Here is a 21,524-nt window from a genome sequence, read left to right as displayed (position 1 = left end):
CGACGAAGAAGAAACCACATCTGACGTCATCACCTGGGCGCCAAATCTGCATCAACAAAACTCCAGAAATCTGCACTTTTATCAGGTACAAATAATATATGTACAAGAGTGAAATGTTACGATTTATAAAGCTCTGAGTGTTTATGTTTGTTTTAATGTTGTGGGCTCAATGTGCACGAGTTTTAACTTCTCCTTTGTCGTTCAAACTCAAGTCTTTTTCGTCTCGTTTGTTCATATTTGTGTGTTGTTCATATTTGTGTGTTGTTGTTCATATTTGTTTGTGTTGTTCATATTTGTGTGTGTTGTTTATATTTGTGTCTTTTGTTGTTCATATTTGTGTCTTTTGTTGGTCATATTTGTGGGTATCGTTGGTCATATTTTTGTATCTTGTTAATATGTGTGTGTTTAGATCGTATTTGTGTCTTTTGTTGTTCATATTTGTGTCTTTTGTTGTTCATATGTGTGTGTTGCTGTTCATATTTGTGTGTTGTTGTTCATATTTGTGTCTTTTGTTGTTCATATTTGTGTGTTGTTATTCAGATTTGTGTGTTGTTATTTATATTCGTGTGTGTTGTTGTAGAGCAGCAGAGATGGACCTCGGGCCGTTTGAAGTGAATAACTCTGTGAGCTGCAGACTGTCCTCACAGATCCCGAGTCTGTGCCTGGAGCAGGACTGTTGTCTGGGCATCGATGAGGCCGGGAGGGGTCCTGTGCTCGGTATGTCCCATTTACACTTTGGCTGCGTCTCAGTTCTCTTTCCTCGCTTCCTTCTCCTACATTCCTGCTTGATTCCTCCTCTGCTCCTTACTGTGCCTCCTCTGCTCGTACCTCCTGTTTTTCTCACTGTGCCTCCTCTGCTCCTCACTGTGCCTCCTCTGCTCCTCACTGTGCCTCCTCTGCTCCTCGCTGTGCCTCATCCGCTCCTTACTGTGCCTCCTCTGCTCCTCTCTGTGTCTCTTCTGCTCCTCACTGTGCTTCCTCTGCTCCTCACTGTGCCTCCTCTGCTCCTTACTGTGCCTCCTCTGCTCCTCGCTGCTGTGCCTCCTCTGCTCCTCGCTGCTGTGCCTCCTCTGCTCCTCACTGTGCCTCCTCTGCTCCTCGCTGCTGTGCCTCCTCTGCTCCTCGCTGCTGTGCCTCCTCTGCTCCTCACTGTGCCTCCTCTGCTCCTCGCTGCTGTGCCTCCTCGGCTCCTCGCTGTGCCTCCTCTGCTCCTCGCTGCTGTGCCTCCTCTGCTCCTCGCTGCTGTGCCTCCTCTGCTCCTCGCTGCTGTGCCTCCTCTGCTCCTCGTTGCTGTGCCTCCTCTGCTCCTCGCTGCTGTGCCTCCTCTGCTCCTCGCTGTGCCTCCTCTGCTCCTCGCTGTGCCTTCTCTGTTCCTCGCTGTGCCTCCTCCGCTCCTTACTGTGCCTCCTCTGCTCCTCGATTCCTCCTTTTTGCTGTGCCTCCTCTGCTCCTCGATTCCTCCTTTTTGCTGTGCCTCCTCTGCTCCTCGATTCCTCCTTTTTGCTGTGCCTCCTCTGCTCCTCGATTCCTCCTTTTTGCTGTGCCTCCTCTGCACCTCTCTGTGCCTCCTCTGCTCGTACCTCCTGTTTTTCTCGCTGTGCCTCCTCTGCTCCTCGCTGCTGTGCCTCCTCTGCTCCTCACTGTGCCTCCTCTGCTCGTACCTCCTGTTTTTCTCACTGTGCCTCTTCTGCTCCTCACTGTGCTTCCTCTGCTCCTCGATTCCTCCTTTTTGCTGTACCTCCTCTGCTCCTCACTGTACCTCCTCTTCTTCTCGCTGCTGTGCCTCCTCTGCTCCTCGCCACTGTGCCTCCTCTGCTCCTCGCCGCTGTGCCTCCTCTGCTCCTCGCCGCTGTGCCTCCTCTGCTCCTCGCCGCTGTGCCTCCTCTGCTCCTCGCCGCTGTGCCTCCTCTGCTCCTCGCCGCTGTGCCTCCTCTGCTCCTCGCAGCTGTGCCTCCTCTTCTCCTCGCTGTGCCTCCTCTGCTTTTTGCTGTGCCTCCTCTGCTCCTCGATTCCTCCTTTTTGCTGTACCTCTTCTGCTCCTCTCTGTACCTCCTCTTCTTCTCGCTGCTGTGCCTCCTCTGTGGCTGGGACTTACTCACCTGTTTCCTGTAGACTCGGGGAGAAGGAGGCGAGGAAAGAGAAAGTGAGACACAGTGTTTGTTTACTCATCCAAACATCTAAACTGTTTCTGTGACGCAGGGCCTATGGTTTACGGGATCTGCTTCTGCCCGGTTTCCAAAAAAGAAAACCTGAAGGAAATGAAGGTAGCAGGTAATGTATTTGTTTTACTTGTATTGTAAAAGGAAAAATATTAAATCTGTCAACTGGACAAAAAGTTTTAGTCCAGTTGACAGATTTGTTTATTTTTTATTTTTCATTTACTGTGAAACATGGACGACTGAGGGATCACACAGACGTCTTCTCTCATATTTTTCCACCTCAAAACTTTCAACATAAGTGAATTCTTGTATTTGATTACCTCATATTTCTCTTGCCATGTTTTCTGTCTGTGTCAGATTCAAAGACCCTCACGGAAGCAGAAAGAGAAAATCTTTTTGAAAAACTGGATGAAGCCAAGAGTTTCATAGGCTGGGCTCTGCAGATCCTCTCTCCTAACACAATTTCCACCAGCATGTTACAAAGGTTTTTAGCACAACTATAATTTTATCTTTTTCAGGGATACATCGATAAAGCTTTTTCATTTCCAGTACTATAAGTCTGCCAATACCTGATATGAACAGCGCATGTGCAGAGTCTGAAAACAGCATTTATTTTAAAACAAAAGTGGGCCAAATGTGTTATGTAGCTGTTATTATCCCTCAAGTAACTACAGAACAGCTTTGTGTAAATAAAAATTCAAATATCTTTTTGGACCAACTACGACCGATAAATAATCTTATTACATCATTCTATATGTCCAAGCAAGAATTTGGAAACTAATATTCAATCCAGCTATTTTTTTCCAATATCGGTGCATCCCTAATTTATTTACACATATTTAGCATTGATCTTTACAGCCAAATGACTGTACTTTGACTTTTTAGATCAAAATACAATCTGAATGCCCTTTCACACGATACAGCGATTGGATTGGTCCAGTTTGCCCTGGACAGTGGAGTACAAGTCAAAGAGGTGTGTCCTTAATTATTGAGCTTAAGAAGAAATCTGATGTCTGTTGTTTTCTCACACGGCCTTGTGCTTATTTTATTTGATGTTTCACAGATCTTTGTTGACACAGTGGGACCTGCAGAAAAATATGAAGAGAAGCTTTCAAAGTTGTTCCCTGGGATCACGGTGACAGTGAGGCCCAAGGCTGACTCACTGTTTCCCGTTGTCAGTGCAGCAAGTATCTGTGCAAAGGTATCACCCGAAACACACAGGGTTTACGACTTAAAGAGGCAGTATTATGCAAATTTTATTATTTATTTATGATTTATTCTAAGCTTTCAATCAGGTTGTACTGTTGCCTTATCAAAAACATGCCTGAACTGATGTCATCCATGCATGTTTGAGTCATGTAATGATCTCTCCTGGGCCCACAAATCTATGTCATCCACATTTCCACACAACAGTTGTCCATAAATATACAAAAAACAGCTTGACAAACCTGATGTGATGTGCAGTAGTTTCGTCAGCGGGATGCACGATGATTGTGTTGTGATAGCGCTCAGCAGGGGGAGTCACTCAGAGCGTCGAGACGAAAGTGAAGCTTATAAAACACGTTAATATGTTGTTTTTCCGCGAATACAGTGGTCCCTCGTTTATCGCGGGGCTTTCGTTCTAAAAATAACCCGCGATAAACGAAATCCGTGAAGTATCAGCTTTATTTTTTACAATTATTCTATACGTTTTGCAGCTGTACAAACCCCTCACCACACACTTCATACACTTTTCTCACACAGGCGTTAACATTTTCTCACATTTCTCTCTCGTTTAAACACTCTCAAAGTTCAAACCTTCAGAACACAATGCACGTTCATACGCTATAAAAAAAAAAAACAGGCCAACTTGCACAAAAAATATCCGCAAAACAGCAAGACCGCGAAAGGTGAACCACGATATAGTGACGGAAAACTGTACAGCAGTTTCAAACCGATAAAACGTAACTGTGATCTAAATATGTTATGTTTTAGCAGTTAATACCCCATAGAAGTAAAACACTCCCTCATCAAAAGTTTTATTATGTATTTTTATTCAGATTTATGTAATGCAATGAAAGATTTCAGATTGACTGGCTCTTACAGGTGGCCAGGGATCGAGTTGTAAAAGGCTGGAACTTTGCTGAAGAGCTCGGTGAAGTGGACACTGATTACGGATCTGGATATCCTAATGGTAAATGGGATACTAGTAATAAACATACGATGTAAACAATGCATTTTATTTACAATTTCATTTCTTTAAAATTGTTTTCAGACCCAAAAACAAAAGCCTGGCTGTTAAAATACCTAGACCCGGTGTTTGGTTATCCCCAGTTTGTTCGCTTCAGTTGGAGCACGGCACAAACTCTGATGGAAAACAAGTCTGCAGCAGTTCACTGGTAAATCACTGTCCAATAATTATTAATGCAACAAGTTTCATCGAAGTTTAAGTTCAGGATGTTATTCATTGATAATAATAACCGTCTTGTGTTTTTTGTGGTTTAAATAGTTTTTTAAATTTTTGACTTAAGCTTTATTTAACCAGGAAAGGGATGCACTGATCAATCTTTTTCAGTTCTGATACTGTTTTCGAAACTATAGCTTTAAGAATCTGCCGATCCCCGATATCAAACGATAACAATGCAAAGCTTGAAAACATTAATTTCCTTTTAAACAAAAATAAAATAGGTCAAAATTGATCCTGATATTATTATGTGGCTGTTATTAAAGTAAGTAACAGTTTTGTATTAAAAAATGTCAAACATTCTGAGACTTTCTGGGCCGACTATGACCAGGAAATAGTCTTATTACATCAGTTTATATGTAGAACCAGGATATAAGCGCAATTATTTAATATTTGGCAGCCGATATTTGGAAGGCGATATCCAATCCAGTAAATGTTCCTATATCAGCGCTGATATCTGATGCCAGTATCAGATCAGTGTGTTCCTACAGGAAAGTTCCGTTGAGATTACTCGTCTGTTTTTAATTCAATTCAGTTTATTTTTGTAAAGCCCAAAATCACAACATCCGTCGCCTCTTTGGGATGAACATGAGAAATGATTTAACCAACAGAAAGTTAGAAAATCAACAACGAAACAGACAAGGAAATTAATCAACAGAAAACAAGCACATGGATGTAAGCACAAGCACATTTACACAATCATAAGAATTTGAAAAAAGCTGAAAAAACAGCCAAAGGTCTCAATCTGAAAACCTTCATCGGTTTAAAATGACTTAGGGGAGTCTGTTTTTTTAGTGTCCAGTCCTTTGTTGATGATTCCATGTTGTCAGTGCAGATAAAAACAGCTTTACCCGTCTCTATGTGAACACGACAGAGTAGAGTTTTCTTGAGTCTTCACAAAGAAAATACATCATCCATCTGCTTTTTTGTGGAACATAAGCACAAAGTCGTGTAAAACCAGAAGTCTTCATTTCATTCTTGTTTTGTCTTTGATAAGGGATGATGACGAAGAGGGAGGAGAAAAAGGAGCTCAGAGACTCAACAACAAGTCCATGTTGTCCTATTTCTCCAGTGCTTCAGGAGCAGCTCAGAGTCAAACTGCTGCTCACCGTTTCTTTTCAGATCGTCGACTGAAGAACATTGACACACTTTGAACACGACTGGGTCAAACAGTCATCCATTTTGTCGAATCCATGTAATACAGTTAAATATTTTATATATTAAAACAAATTTTTACAAAAGTATTATGTGTTTTAACTGTATTTGATTTTTATTAACTTGAAATATTTTGTAGCGGCAGGAAAAGCAGTGAATTATTTTTGTCGCAGTACTGCCTCCCACTGGCTGCAGGTCATTACTGCAACTTTTACATCAGAATGAGATCCACATTTTCATAGAGTAAGATGAGCAAACATAAAAATGTGTTTCTCATCCTAAATTTCACTAGATGAGACTTGGCCTTTTACTCCTGAGCAGTTTTTTGTGAATGTTTTTTTATGACGACAAACACACATCACAGTTTTATATACAGCATTTTTCCACCTTCAAGGCACTCAAAGCTCTTTACGTCAAGGAACCACGCACACATTCACACACACATTCACACACACGTTCATGCAGCAGTGTGCGCAGACACTGGGGATGACGGGGGTTAAGTGCCTTGCCCAAGAACACAGCGACAGTAATCACCTTTGGGAGCTGGAATTGCACCGGCAACCTTCAGATTAGTGGACAAACTCTACAAACTGAACTACTGTCTCCCAAGTATAACAACAAGTAAACAACTGCTTCTGCTCGTCCAAACTTGCAACAAAAACACAGAATATCTAGACAAATAAAACTACAATTATATTTAAAAAGTCTTCATTTTTGTGCTAGTTCTCCAGCGGTTTTGGTCTGGACTCCTCCCAAACTCTTTTCCCACAGTTCATGGCCAAAGATGAAACCGCGAACGAAGACAAGATCGCAATCGAGCTCCCCACGAAATGAGACGAGGGTCCTCTGGGGGCCGCTCTGAGGGCCCTCCTCGTGAACGTGTCTCTGTCGATGGCTGTCGTCCGGGCAACAGACTCCATTTCGAGGGCCGCCTTGAAGTTATCCCTTAGACCAAAGCTGAAGCGCAGAAGTATTTCCCGTCTGGATGAGTATGATGATGAAGTCCAGCTGCGTGTGTCGTTTACTGCGATGAGCTCTGACCTGACTCCTCCTTCAGTCCTGTACAGATCCATAAATAACCTCCCCGTGTCCCAGACTAATCCGCCTGAGCATCCTGTTGTCCTGCTGCGTCAATAGGATTAAAATAGGTAGTTCGTTGCCATAGAACACAAAAGGCGCAGTGATCTATTTCGGCTTAAGACCGTCCCGGGTATAAATCTATAAGATCCGCCGCGTCCTGTCGAATGAGTGTGTACAGAACCGGCCTGTCAAAGGTCACCAGGGTCAGTGCAAACAGGTTTAATGCAAACACATGAGTCATTTTCTGACACAAGACCTGCTCGTCATGTTTGTTTTGTTTTTACAGACCGTGAAACGCATCAAAAATCCTGTGGCACCAGATCTTGTTCCCTCCTATACACAAACTGTTCAGCACCACGGCCAGCTCCACTCACGGTCAGAAGTAACAAAAAACAGTGACGTAGATGTGTGTATTTATTAATGTAAGGATAAACATTTCAGCTTTTCTTTTCCAACACAGAACAAGCGAGGAAGAGACGTAAAAACAGCACCGAATCGGACTCACCGTGACCGTCATCCTCAACTGTTCAAATCCAAAGTGAGTTCACTGTTTTAATATTATTCCTACAACTTAAATGTTTAAATATGTACGTAAATATCAGCTGGCACAAGGGTATGAGGTGAGGATTTATCTGTTTTTCTTGTTTTTTTTGTGCGTTTTGCTTGTATTTCGTTCATGTTTTATGGTTTTGCTGTGACCTAACGCCAGTCGTGCGAGAAACGATTTGTTCACTCGGGCTCGGCGGCAGATTTGAACTCATAAAAGGTTCTGTGAGGATATTCTGGGCGAACGACGTAGAGAACGCCATGGTGTGATGGATGAGCAGAGGCTGAGTGTGTGTTGTGTCCTGTCTCGTCCTGCTCTTATTCAGGATGGTGTGTGTGTGTTGCTGTTTTTTTGTGCGCAGGGCGTTATTGGAAAGGGCGATGATGTAAGACCCAGACTAAAGCATCAACGATCACCTTTTAAATTTAGTTTTATGTTGACTTTTAATGCATATTTTTCTTGCTTTTATGTAATACATCATGTTCACTTTTCCATTTTGTTCGTTATTGGCCACATTCACATAATCTCTCACTTCAAATCTTTCAATAGAATAGACTTTTTTCCTTTTTTTTTTTGTTATTTCCATTCCTCTTTTTAAACAGAGCTCAAACCTGTGGCATAAACGTGCACTTACATATGATATAAACGCACATATCTTTCTTTGTAGAGCTGTTTTCAGTGCAGTGCGGTTGATTTCAGAACCACGGACAGCTCCATGACCCGTGCGACTCTGATCCCACAGGTAATCTCAGAGTCCTGGCTCTTTTAATTACGCGCTAATTGGATTACACTGGTTCTTTTCCACAAGCGACACAGAAAAGATCCCATGAATGAGCTCGTAGTAGTGACGAAACCAGTTCATTCACGTTTTTAGGCCTGTGTTTTCCAGTCAGGGATCACTGGGAGTGACTGGAGCAGGGTCAGATTTGAAAAGAAAGTGACATTAAATGGACTTTAAACAACAAAACAAATCATTTATGAGGATTTTAGATGTGGGTTTGATTCAAAGTAGAAAGAAAATTGACAATATGTTACTGGTAAACATATTGATTTGAATGGTGGTACTCGAGTTAGGTGGGACTTGGATTGTGTAGAGGGTTCTTAGATTGTGTAGGGAGTACTTAGATTGTGTAGGGAGTACTTGGATTGTGTATCAATTACTTGGATTGTGTAGAGGTTCTTGGATTGCATAGGGATTTATGGATTGTGTGGGATTGCGTTGGAGTACTTGAATTGTGTAGGGGGTTCTTGTTAAATTTGTACCGGTTCTTGGATTGTGTAGAAGTTCTTGGATTGTGTAGGGGTTCTTGGATTGTGTAGAGGTTCTTGGATTGTGTAGGGAGTTCTTGAATTGTGTAGGGGTTCTTGGATTGTGTAGAGGTTCTTGGATTGTGTAGGGAGTTCTTGAATTGTGTAGGGATTCTTGGATTGCGTAGGGATACTTGAACTATGTTGAGGGTGCTTGGATTGCATAGGGATTTGTGGATTGTGTAGACGTTCTTAGATTGTGTAGGGGGTTCTTGGATTGTGTAGGAGGTTCTTGGATTGTGTAGAGGTTCTTGGATTGTGTAGACGTTCTTGGATTGTGTAGACGTTCTTAGATTGTGTAGACGTTCTTAGATTGTGTAGACGTTCTTGGATTGTGTAGACGTTCTTAGATTGTGTAGACGTTTTTAGATTGTGTAGACGTTCTTAGATTGTGTAGGAGGTTCTTAGATTGTGTAGACGTTCTTGGATTGTGTAGACGTTCTTAGATTGTGTAGACGTTCTTGGATTGTGTAGACGTTCTTGGATTGTGTAGACGTTCTTAGATTGTGTAGACGTTCTTGGATTGTGTAGACGTTCTTAGATTGTGTAGACGTTCTTGGATTGTGTAGACGTTCTTAGATTGTGTAGGAGGTTCTTGAATTGTGTAGGAGGTTCTTAGTTTGTATTTTGGAGGTTCTTGGATTGTATTAGTCGTTCTAGACAAAAACTAACAGAAAAGTATGACCATTTCACAGATTATTCATTAACTAAAGATACAAAATATGTTTCTCAGTCTCGGTTTGTTTCATCTGTGATTAAATGATCAGAATAAATGGACCAACAAACTGCACAATAAAACTCTGACACATGATGTTACTGCATGTTCCTCTTGTACAGGGGGAAATCTGTGTGACTCCAAATCTCAGTATCAGATGATGTCACTGTGACTATTCAGATAAAATATAAAATGGCTCCTTGGCTCATCTCAGCTGCAGTAACATCTCGCGGCCATTGGGAGACGCTCTTGCCACAAATGCAAACACCCTGTGGAAACATTAGTGAAGTAATGTTCGTGTTTATCCTGTTTTTGGTTAAATTCATCCTATTTACGTTCTAATGAGGCCTTGTTAGTGTCCACTCAGACCCTGCATATGTTAAACGGATCCTTTTACGACAGAACTGCAGTGAATAGAGGAAACACGCTCCCTAACCCACTCCAGCCCGTTTCATTTGCATAAACTCTCGCTCTTAAATCAGCTTCCTCTTCTCAGTGTCTTTGTGAGCTGGAGCCCCCGATCATGCCCCTGTTTTATTTAGAGCTCTTTCCACTCCGGCCCTTTTGCGCAGCTGTTGCCTGTGACCCACTTGTGCCGAGACTCGAGCTGAGAGGCAGGTACAGCCTCGGGAGAAATGGACCGAGAGCGTTTTAAAGAAGAGGCCAGAGTGGAAAAAAAAGAGTCTGGTATTAAAGGCGCACTAAGTTTTCTGATGGAGGAGGGGGAGGGTCTGGGGATGTTATTGCTTTGAATGTTCCACAGTATGAGAGGTGATATTTACTGCTTAAAAGTACCTTGAAATACATCTACTCTACTATACCTCTCTCCACATATTTGACCTGCAGTGAAGGGAAGTGACTGAATCGAAAATACTTATGCAAATAGTCGGACTCCAGTGACAGTTTCATTTGGTATTTATAACAGTACCAAAGTTACTCTCCTAAAATTAAAAGAAATGCATTGCAGTCGTGGACAATATGCAAATATAATACATTTCTTAGTTTCTTACAAAGGTGTAAAACTGTTTCTCATCATGCAGCAGTGGACATTTATCAAACTAAGGGAGGACAGCAGCTGCGTTCGGCTCATTTTGGTTAAGGCCACATTTCTTATCTGTAGCCTCCTTTAATACAGGAATGTGTGACCCCCACGAAGAGAGGGATTTAAAAGACTGGTGCAATCTCACACTGTTAGACTCTGCTTTAGACTCTGATTTAGACTCAGCTTTAGACTCAGCTTTAGACTCCCCTTTAGACTCTACTTTAGACTCTGATTTAGACTCAGCTTTAGACTCCCCTTTAGACTCTACTTTAGACTCTACTTTAGACTCTACTTTAGACTCTACTTTAGACTCTACTTTAGACTCTACTTTAGACTCTACTTTAGACTCTGATTTAGACTCAGCTTTAGACTCCCCTTTAGACTCTGCTTTAGACTCCCCTTTAGACTCTACTTTAGACTCTACTTTAGACTCTACTTTAGACTCTACTTTAGACTCAGCTTTAGACTCAGCTTTAGACTCCCCTTTAGACTCTACTTTAGACTCTGATTTAGACTCAGCTTTAGACTCCCCTTTAGACTCTGCTTTAGACTCCCCTTTAGACTCTACTTTAGACTCTACTTTAGACTCTACTTTAGACTCTACTTTAGACTCTACTTTAGACTCAGCTTTAGACTCTGCTTTAGACTCTGTTTTAGACTCTGTTTTAGACTCTGCTTTAGACTCTACTTTAGACTCTGCTTTAGACTCTGCTTTAGACTCTGTTTTAGACTCTGTTTTAGACTCTGCTTTAGACTCTACTTTAGACTCTACTTTAGACTTTAGACTCTGCTTTAGACTCTTGTTTAGACTCTGTTTTAGACTCTGCTTTAGACTCTACTTTAGACTCTGCTTTAGACTCTTGTTTAGACTCTTGTTTAGACTCTGTTTTAGACTCTGCTTTAGACTCTTGTTTAGACTCTGTTTTAGACTCTGCTTTAGACTCTACTTTAGACTCTGATTTAGACTCTGTTTTAGACTCTTGTTTAGACTCTACTTTAGACTCTGCTTTAGACTCTTGTTTAGACTCTTGTTTAGACTCTGTTTTAGACTCTGCTTTAGACTCTTGTTTAGACTCTACTTTAGACTCTGCTTTAGACTCTTGTTTAGACTCTTGTTTAGACTCTACTTTAGACTCTGCTTTAGACTCTTGTTTAGACTCTTGTTTAGACTCTGTTTTAGACTCTGCTTTAGACTCTACTTTAGACTCTGCTTTAGACTCTGTTTTAGACTCTGCTTTAGACTCTGTTTTAGACTCTGCTTTAGACTCTGTTTTAGACTCTACTTTAGACTCTGCTTTAGACTCTGTTTTAGACTCTGCTTTAGACTCTGTTTTAGACTCTGTTTTAGACTCTACTTTAGACTCTGTTTTAGACTCTGTTTTAGACTCTGTTTTAGACTCTACTTTAGACTCTGTTTTAGACTCTGTTTTAGACTCTGTTTTAGACTCTACTTTAGACTCTGTTTTAGACTCTACTTTAGACTCTGTTTTAGACTCTACTCTAGACTCTGTTTTAGACTCTACTTTAGACTCTGTTTTAGACTCTACTTTAGACTCTGTTTTAGACTCTACTTTAGACTCTGTTTTAGACTCTGTTTTAGACTCTGTTTTAGACTCTACTTTAGACTCTGTTTTAGACTCTACTTTAGACTCTGTTTTAGACTCTACTTTAGACTCTGTTTTAGACTCTACTTTAGACTCTGTTTTAGACTCTACTTTAGACTCTGTTTTAGACTCTTGTTTAGACTCTGTTTTAGACTCTGCTTTAGACTCTACTTTAGACTCTGATTTAGACTCTGTTTTAGACTCTGTTTTAGACTCTTGTTTAGACTCTACTTTAGACTCTGCTTTAGACTCTTGTTTAGACTCTGTTTTAGACTCTGCTTTAGACTCTGTTTTAGACTCTGTTTTAGACTCTACTTTAGACTCTGTTTTAGACTCTGTTTTAGACTCTGTTTTAGACTCTGTTTTAGACTCTGTTTTAGACTCTGTTTTAGACTCTGTTTTAGACTCTGTTTTAGACTCTGCTTTAGACTCTGTTTTAGACTCTACTTTAGACTCTGTTTTAGACTCTACTTTAGACTCTGTTTTAGACTCTACTTTAGACTCTGTTTTAGACTCTACTTTAGACTCTGTTTTAGACTCTACTTTAGACTCTGTTTTAGACTCTACTTTAGACTCTGTTTTAGACTCTGTTTTAGACTCTACTTTACACTCTGTTTTAGACTCAGCTTTAGACTCTACTTTAGACTCTGTTTTAGACTCTACTTTAGACTTTAGACTCTACTTTAGACTCTGTTTTAGACTCTACTTTAGACTCTGTTTTAGACTCTGTTTTAGACTCTGTTTTAGACTCTACTTTAGACTCTGTTTTAGACTCTACTTTAGACTCTGTTTTAGACTCTACTTTAGACTCTGTTTTAGACTCTACTTTAGACTCTGTTTTAGACTCTACTTTAGACTCTGCTTTAGACTCTTGTTTAGACTCTGTTTTAGACTCTGCTTTAGACTCTGTTTTAGACTCTGTTTTAGACTCTACTTTAGACTCTGTTTTAGACTCTGTTTTAGACTCTGTTTTAGACTCTGTTTTAGACTCTACTTTAGACTCTGTTTTAGACTCTGTTTTAGACTCTGTTTTAGACTCTGTTTTAGACTCTACTTTAGACTCTGTTTTAGACTCTGCTTTAGACTCTGTTTTAGACTCTACTTTAGACTCTGTTTTAGACTCTACTTTAGACTCTGTTTTTAGACTCTACTTTAGACTCTGTTTTAGACTCTACTTTAGACTCTGTTTTAGACTCTACTTTAGACTCTGTTTTAGACTCTACTTTAGACTCTGTTTTAGACTCTGTTTTAGACTCTACTTTACACTCTGTTTTAGACTCAGCTTTAGACTCTACTTTAGACTCTGTTTTAGACTCTACTTTAGACTTTAGACTCTACTTTAGACTCTGTTTTAGACTCTACTTTAGACTCTACTTTAGACTCTACTTTAGACTCTGATTTAGACTCTACTTTACACTCTGTTTTAGACTCTACTTTAGACTCTGTTTTAGACTGTGTTTTAGACTCAGCTTTAGACTCTACTTTAGACTCTGTTTTAGACTCTACTTTAGACTTTAGACTCTACTTTAGACTCTGTTTTAGACTCTACTTTAGACTCTGTTTTAGACTCTGTTTTAGACTCTGTTTTAGACTCTACTTTAGACTCTGTTTTAGACTCTACTTTAGACTCTGTTTTAGACTCTACTTTAGACTCTGTTTTAGACTCTACTTTAGACTCTGTTTTAGACTCTACTTTAGACTCTGCTTTAGACTCTTGTTTAGACTCTGTTTTAGACTCTGCTTTAGACTCTGTTTTAGACTCTGTTTTAGACTCTACTTTAGACTCTGTTTTAGACTCTGTTTTAGACTCTGTTTTAGACTCTGTTTTAGACTCTACTTTAGACTCTGTTTTAGACTCTGTTTTAGACTCTGTTTTAGACTCTGTTTTAGACTCTACTTTAGACTCTGTTTTAGACTCTGCTTTAGACTCTGTTTTAGACTCTACTTTAGACTCTGTTTTAGACTCTACTTTAGACTCTGTTTTAGACTCTACTTTAGACTCTGTTTTAGACTCTACTTTAGACTCTGTTTTAGACTCTACTTTAGACTCTGTTTTAGACTCTACTTTAGACTCTGTTTTAGACTCTGTTTTAGACTCTACTTTACACTCTGTTTTAGACTCAGCTTTAGACTCTACTTTAGACTCTGTTTTAGACTCTACTTTAGACTTTAGACTCTACTTTAGACTCTGTTTTAGACTCTACTTTAGACTCTACTTTAGACTCTACTTTAGACTCTGATTTAGACTCTACTTTACACTCTGTTTTAGACTCTACTTTAGACTCTGTTTTAGACTGTGTTTTAGACTGTGCTTTAGACTCTACTTTAGACTGCTCAGTATTCAGCATTCTGTTACTAAATACATTTTGAAAATATTCTTCCATCACTGTTGGATGGATGTTGGATGTCACTTTTCTAAGACCTCTCACTCCCAGAGCCTCCCCCTTTTGCTTTTCCGTCAGTGATCAGTTAAAATCAGGATTAACGGCTGAATGTCGCACAGAGCTTAAGTGATGCTTAAAAGTCCGATATTACACACATTTAACTCTTGTGACCTTTAAATATTATACTTTCTAGCTTTGAGCGAATAAGGCAGTCTAAAAATTACCTCTATTTTTCAAAGTTCAGAGCCATTTTTCTATTTCTTTGTGCGCAACAGTTCATTTCAGTGTTATAATGTAATGTTCCAATTAGCCGCTGCGTGCTAATGAGGTCTAGATCCCATATTAAGATCTTTTTTAGTTCACAGATCATCACAGATAATGAGAGATAAAACTATGTTCCCCAGTTTCCCCGAGTAAAGTACATTAATGTTGTAATTATATATGCGAGGCCAAGTTTAAAGAGGCAGATCGCTCGAAATAGACTTTTGTGAGCTTTTTAATCATGTTATAATGGTGTTTTCTCTTATTCGTTTGAGGCTGAAGTGCTTAAAAAAAGACTGTTTTCACCTACCCCCTATCTCCACCGATAGCTCAGGACTTTTTGGAGGTTATTAAAAAACGTCAGACTCCAGGTGATGCGTTTAAGATTAAAAAGAGTCGTGTAGCCATCAACAATAAAAGTAATTCCAAATAGAGTGTGTTGAGGCGTAATCTCACTTTATGAAGGTGTGGGGTCTGTCTTATTTTTTTAATTGTTAAGCCGTTTAGATCAATGTTGTCTTATACTTTGAACAAAATGAAAATATTGATCTGTGTATGTTAGAGTTTCGTACAAAGAGCCCAAAAAATGATGTCCTTAAAGAAGCAGAAGCAGAGGCAACGTTTAACTGTTACTTTAAAGTGTTGAAAATTATAATTACATCACCAGTCAAAGGTTTGGACATATCCTTTTTATTTATTTAGACTACTTCTTACATCTTATATCCACACAGAAGACATCAGATATATAAAGTAAAATGTATGGAATTATGTAGTAAAGAAGAAGGCTTTTTGGGTACTTTGAGGATTTGAATATAAAATATACTGTATATTTTACAAAGTAATTTATGGTGAGCTGCTAGTGTGGCCCCTCCAACCCAAACCCTCACACACGCCACTTTCACACTAGGGAATGCAGGTCTGTCTTGCCTAAGGACACAACGGCAGCAGCAGGTTTTGCCCCTAGCGCCCCCCTGTGGCACATCCCCAGTGCGCTCACATCTTAGTTCTCACTCATTTGGTTAAACTGGTACATTAGAGTCGAGATATTTACCTTTTTTCTTTCTTCTGCTTCATATATATATGATGTCGTCTGTGTGTATAAAATGTAGAAAAAAATGTAGTCCTGGTTTAGTCCTGGTTTAGTCCTGGTTTAGTCCTGGTTTAGTCCTGGTTTAGTCCTGTTTTAGTCCTGGTTTAGTCCTGGTTTAGTCCTGGTTTAGTCCTGGTTTAGTCCTGGTTTAGTCCTGGTTTAGTCCTGGTTTAGCCCTGCTTTAGCCCTGGTATAGTCCTGGTTTAGTCCTGGTTTAGCCCTGATTTAGTCCTGGTTTAGCCCTGATTTAGCCCTGATTTAGTCCTGCTTTAGTCCTGGTTTAGTCCTGCTTTAGTCCTGCTTTAGTCCTGGTTTAGTCCTGCTTTAGTCCTGCTTTAGTCCTGCTTTAGTCCTGCTTTAGTCCTGCTTTAGTCTTGTTTTAGTCTTGTTTTAGTCCTGCTTTAGTCCTGCTTTAGTCCTGCTTTAGCCCTGGTTTAGTCCTGCTTTAGTCCTACTTTAGTCCTGGTTTAGTCCTGCTTTAGTCCATACATCTTGTTCCATATATCTGATGTCTTCTGTATATAAAATGTAGAAAACTGTAAAAATAAACCACACTGACCGAGGGCGTGTCCAGACTTAAACCGCTCGTACATGTCCCTCTGATACTAAAACTGGACGTATTAACTGAACACAGCTGCCCGACACGCTTTGAAACTATTATTTTTAATGCTCCCACTCCAAATGTTTTAACCTCGTCGTCCTCAGTCGCACAGTGAAAGCAGAAGAGCACTCAGCGTTTGTAAAGAGATGTGAGCTGACGCGCCTCCAGAGACACGGCTCTGAACAGGAAACAGCCCGACTCCTGCTCCATCTGCTCCATCCCCGACTTCCACCTCTGCCAAACGGAGAAAAACGACCCGCGTGAGCTCCCTTAAGCGGCCACGTAAACAATTACCTCATAGAAACAGCCTGGAATCCTGCAGAAACCCCGTGTTTGGGTTCATCCGGACGCTGGATCTCCTGGCGCTTAATGAACAAAAAGATTTAAAATTTATGCCTTCATCTATAATTTAAAAATAATAAGTAGAGCAGCAGCGGTTAAATGTACGAGGAGAGTCAGACAAGCTCTCACGGCGAGGCTCAGAGAAGGGCAGGTTTTATGTTTTGGAGGTGAAAGTGGCTCAGTTGGTAGAGCGTTTGCCCTTTGATCAGATGCACTGACTCACAGGTTGGTGGTGCGATTCCAGCTCCCAGAGTTTGTTCCTTGATGTAAAGAGCTTTGACTGACTCAAAGGTGGACACGTGCTGGATAAAATGTGACTACTGTATTTTCTGTAGCAGAAGTGGCACCAGAGTATAAGTTTAGTCCTGGTTTAGTCCTGGTTTAGTCCTGGTTTAGTCCTGGTTTAGTCCTGGTTTAGTCCTGGTTTAGTCCTGGTTTAGTTCTGGTTTAGTCCTGGTTTAGTCCTGGTTTAGTCCTGGTTTAGTCCTGGTTTAGGTCTTGTTTTAGTCCTAGTTTAGTTCTGGTTTAGACCTGGTTTAGTCCTTATTTAGTCCTCGTTTAGTCCTGGTTTAGTTCTTGTTCAGTCCTGGATTAGTTCTCGTTTAATCCTGGTGTAGTCCCTGTTTAGTCCTGGTTTAGTTCTTGTTTAGTCCTGGTTTAGTCCTTATTTAGTCCTCGTTTAGTCCTGGTTTAGTTCTTGTTCAGTCCTGGTTTAGTCCTGGTTTAGTCCTGGTTTAGTCCTTGTCAGTCCTGGTTTAGTCCTGGTTTAGTCCTGGTTTAGTTCTTGTTTAGTCCTGCTTTAGTCCTGCTTTAGTCCTGGTTTAGGTGTTTTTTAGTCCTCGTTTAGTTCTTGTTTAGTCCTGCTATAGTCCTGGTTTAGCTCTGGTTTAGTCCTCTTTTAGTCTTGGTTTAGTCCTTGTTTAGTCCATGTTTTAGTCCATGTTTTAGTCCTGGTTTGGCCCTGGTTTAGACCTGATTTAGTCCATATTTAGTCCTGGTTTAGTCCTGTTTTCATCCTTGTTTAGTCCTCATTTAGTCCTGGTTTAGTCCTGGTTTAGTCCTCCTCATGTGAGATGGTTCTTGTGGCTCATGTGGGAGATGTTCTTTGGTGCTGGTCCATGGAGAGACTTGTTCACACTGAGCTGCTTTAAAGTCTCTGAGCCACAGGAGCCAGAGACCAGAGCCACAGGACACATGTGTGAAGTACTTCCTGGTTCTAGACCTGAGCCACGGGACACATGTGTGAAGTACTTCCTGGTTCTAGTCAGTTCTGGATGTACTGCAGGTGTCTCTCTTCTGATGGTTTTGAGGATCACCTTTACTTTGAGCTGGTTGACACTGCACTGGTTTGAGAGCTCGATATAAAAACATCCACAGCTGTGATCCAGGCGGTATGTCACATGAAAACTGCTTCCTGAAGATGTTTTAACCGTTAAAAGCAGTGGACTTGTTTACATGTGCACACTGCCTACACGACCCACAGTCAAAGTCCCAACCGTTTGTAAAGAAGGGTCTTGGGTTCGGGAGCTGGGGGCTGACTCTCCACCAGTTTGTCCTTTAAAGTGCGGCTCGTCTCAAAGCAAAGGCAGACGAAAGGGCGGGATCAGTGCGGAGAATATCCCACACGCGTCCTAAGTGTGGTCTGTCAGCGCTAAATCCCAGTGAGCGAGGGCCAGACAAAAAGGGAGCATTAAGATCTGGATGTTAAGAGGCTCTACGTCTCCCTGATGCTTCAGAGCTGGAGTCAGACCACTTTGGGTTTTTTTTTTTTCCTTCAAACATTGATCCATCCCATCAGCCACTCTCCGCTCCTAATCTCTTCCTGTTTTCTGTCTCGTAAACTGTAAAACAATCAAACGCTGCCATGTGATTGTGTTTGCGAAAGCGGAATTTAAATTTTAAAGAGTAATAGAACGACTTTGGGAACAAAAAAAGAGAAAAAAAACTGGAAAAGGATAAATGTATTTCATATATTTTTAAAACTTTGTCAGCAGTGCCAGAGTAAAAGCAGCGGCTAATTAATTAGTGAACCTGTAGCTACGTGCTTGTTGATCCGAAGGTTGCCGGTTCGAATCCCGCTCTCATCGGTACAGCAGATCCACAGACACAAATGAATACGGTTGTTGCGTCTTAACAGGGGTCCCCAACCTTTTTTTGCACCACGGACCGGACGGATACTGGTCCTCGGGCCTGTGGTTGGGGATCACTGATATAAAGTGTTTTCAGTGTCTTTAAAGAAGCGGAAAAGTACTATATATAAAACATTTCACTTGTATCGTAGGCCTGTCTGCACAATTCTCAGCCTAGTAGTTGCTCATCAGAGGATTCATGAGAAAACAAAGCAACATTTTAAAGATATTCCTGTTTTCTGTCGCTGTTCGCTTGCTGCAGTAACGTGGTAAGAAAGACTTAACGCACTTGGACTGAAGCAGATCTGTCTATCCTCGTTCATTAACATTTGGATGAAGGATTTGAATGAAATGAAGTGAAAGGGGCCGTGAAAGGCTACGGCGGTGAATCCCTTGACAGATGTGTTGAATAATGCATGACGCTTCATGACGTTTTTTTTTTTTTTTTGTTGGAAATTGGAACGGCACAACCTGAATTACAAATGAAGCCCACCGTGATTCAAACAGAAGAGGCCGCTCGTAATGGGATGAGTTTGCGAGAGACGTAACTAACGCCGGGTTTCGGATGACATCACCGCACTCTACAGGCCAGTCATATTTAAAACAGACGGGGAGCAGCGAAAATGAATGTTGTTAAAATGGTAAATGGGAAGATCACTTTTTTTTTCTATAGCTCTTTTCCACCTTTAATGCACACTCCACTCACTCATTCACACACACATCCACACACCAGGGTAACAGGCACTGGGGGCGAGGTGGGTTTAGTGTTTTCCCCCAAGGACACAATGACACCGTTCATCTGTGGGACCTGGAATCGCACCTCCAACCTGTGGGTCTGTGGATCTGACTGGTGGATCAGTGGACGCTCTACCAACTGAGCCACTGTCGCCCCCAAAATGTCGATTTTTGTTGTTATCTGGAAAGTTCATAGGTCTAGTCACTAAAAGAAATGATCAGGTTCAGTATTTCATGACAAAGTGCAGTGTTGTCAATAGAGATATCAGTCCCTTCCCCCATCTTGGAGTATGACATCATCACAGTCTAAACCAGACATGGGCAAACTACGGCCCAGGGGCCACACACGGCCCTGTAAATGTATTAATCTGGCACGCCAAACGTGACTAAATTATATTAAAATAGATAAGGGTGGCCCATGTGTCAAAAAGTTTGCCCACATCTGGTCTAGATAGATATAGAACCACAAATATAATCCTTTTTTGTTGAGATTGTGTGATGTTTCGATGCATTAGTGGCTGTTAAAGATCTCTTCTCCTCTCCTCGTTGGGGTGTTTGTTATGAACAGTGAACAGACATACGGAGAATTCTAGGCCTGCTCAGAGTGTATTTTGAGTAACTGCATTCTGGTACAGTTCCTCTTTCATTTTGTAGTGTTCAGAATACAGTTGTTTTTTCTAAAATCAAAGGGAAACATGGCTGTATTTGATCACCCAGTTTAAGCTTCGAACTGCAGATATTTGAGAAAAACTAACACAAAAAACACCGCTGTTGTGTCGGTGCAAATGTGAGTTTTCCCTCTACGGTTAGTGATACATAAATGTGAAACAAACCTACGCTATGTTGTGTTTTTACTCTATAATTTAAATGCAACTTGATGTAAAGTCGTATATTCTAAGCAGGTCTATTCAAAACACTGTAACCTGACTGGACCATGTGTTGGAATATGTTAAAAAAAAAAAATACAGTTGAATTCAGGTGTCCAGTGATCTGTAACTAAACACATTTTCAAACTATTCAGGGCCGGTTCAGACTATAATCAGACTGAGCAGCTGGTTAGGGGCCCCAGTCCAGTAGAGGGCCCCCAAGAGCCCATACATTTATATTGAAAATAATATATCAAGTTTTATAGGACACAGGGTTTGTGTGTTTACAGCAGACTAAATATCCCTTTAAAACGATTACATTTGTTTTATATCTATAGTAGTAAAATCTTTGCTGCTGCTGCGTTTGTTTTTGAGTCGGGCAGAGGTGAGGGCAGCTCTGTGTTTACACCGGAGCAAGGACCCGACATAATGTAAATGTAAACCCACTGTCGACACTGGAACACATTAAAATCCACCAGAAACTTGTCTAGAATTTCAAAACTCTTGACCCTCCCCTTATATATTTGTGTTCTGTTGTTGTGACTGTGGTCGTTGTGACATTCTGGATGTTTTCAGTCTGATGTTGGTCATAAAAACACAAAAACAACTGGTCAAAGTGATGAGAGCGGAGTCAGAATGTGTCAAATGTGAATCACTAATAGTACATCCGCTGCCGGGGGCCACAGAGACAAACTCAGCTTAGGGCCCCCTGAAAGCTGGGACCGGCCCTGTTCCCAATGTAAGAAAGAGCATCAAGAGTCTGAAACGTAAAGTCAGAAGGGTTTTAGTGAGTTCCACACGGGTAAAGTGAACAATAAAGCAATGGACTCTCAGGAAAGGATAGAAGAGAGTCCTGAGATGTGCCTGATGAGCTGAGATGGGCTACAGATAAGAAAATAAGAAGTGTGTCCTTCCATATCCACTGGTGTGCACGTGTTATTCACTTTAACATTAGTAAATCCAGACACCAGTTTGATGTAGAGCTGCACAGATTTAAAAACAACCCAAAACACCTCACACCAAACAGGATCTGAGCCATTCCCATCCCAACAGCAGCCTCTTT

General features: G+C 41.0%; 1 protein-coding gene across 1 annotated transcript; it reads left to right on the top strand.

Moving 5' to 3' along the window:
- rnaseh2a (ribonuclease H2, subunit A) lies at positions 1-5,773 on the top strand. Its single transcript, XM_055223440.1, has 9 exons — positions 1-85; positions 581-717; positions 2,200-2,271; positions 2,517-2,643; positions 3,045-3,132; positions 3,223-3,360; positions 4,245-4,332; positions 4,414-4,537; positions 5,600-5,773. Exons 2-9 carry the CDS (start codon positions 591-593, stop codon positions 5,754-5,756), a joined length of 921 nt encoding a protein of 306 aa, XP_055079415.1. The 5' UTR covers positions 1-85; positions 581-590; the 3' UTR covers positions 5,757-5,773.
- The last annotated feature ends 15,751 nt before the right edge of the window (positions 5,774-21,524 follow it).

Source organism: Periophthalmus magnuspinnatus, chromosome 1 (genome assembly GCF_009829125.3).
Source record: "Periophthalmus magnuspinnatus isolate fPerMag1 chromosome 1, fPerMag1.2.pri, whole genome shotgun sequence".
NCBI lineage: Eukaryota > Metazoa > Chordata > Actinopteri > Gobiiformes > Gobiidae > Periophthalmus > Periophthalmus magnuspinnatus.
This window is presented reverse-complemented; position numbering and strand designations above follow the sequence as displayed.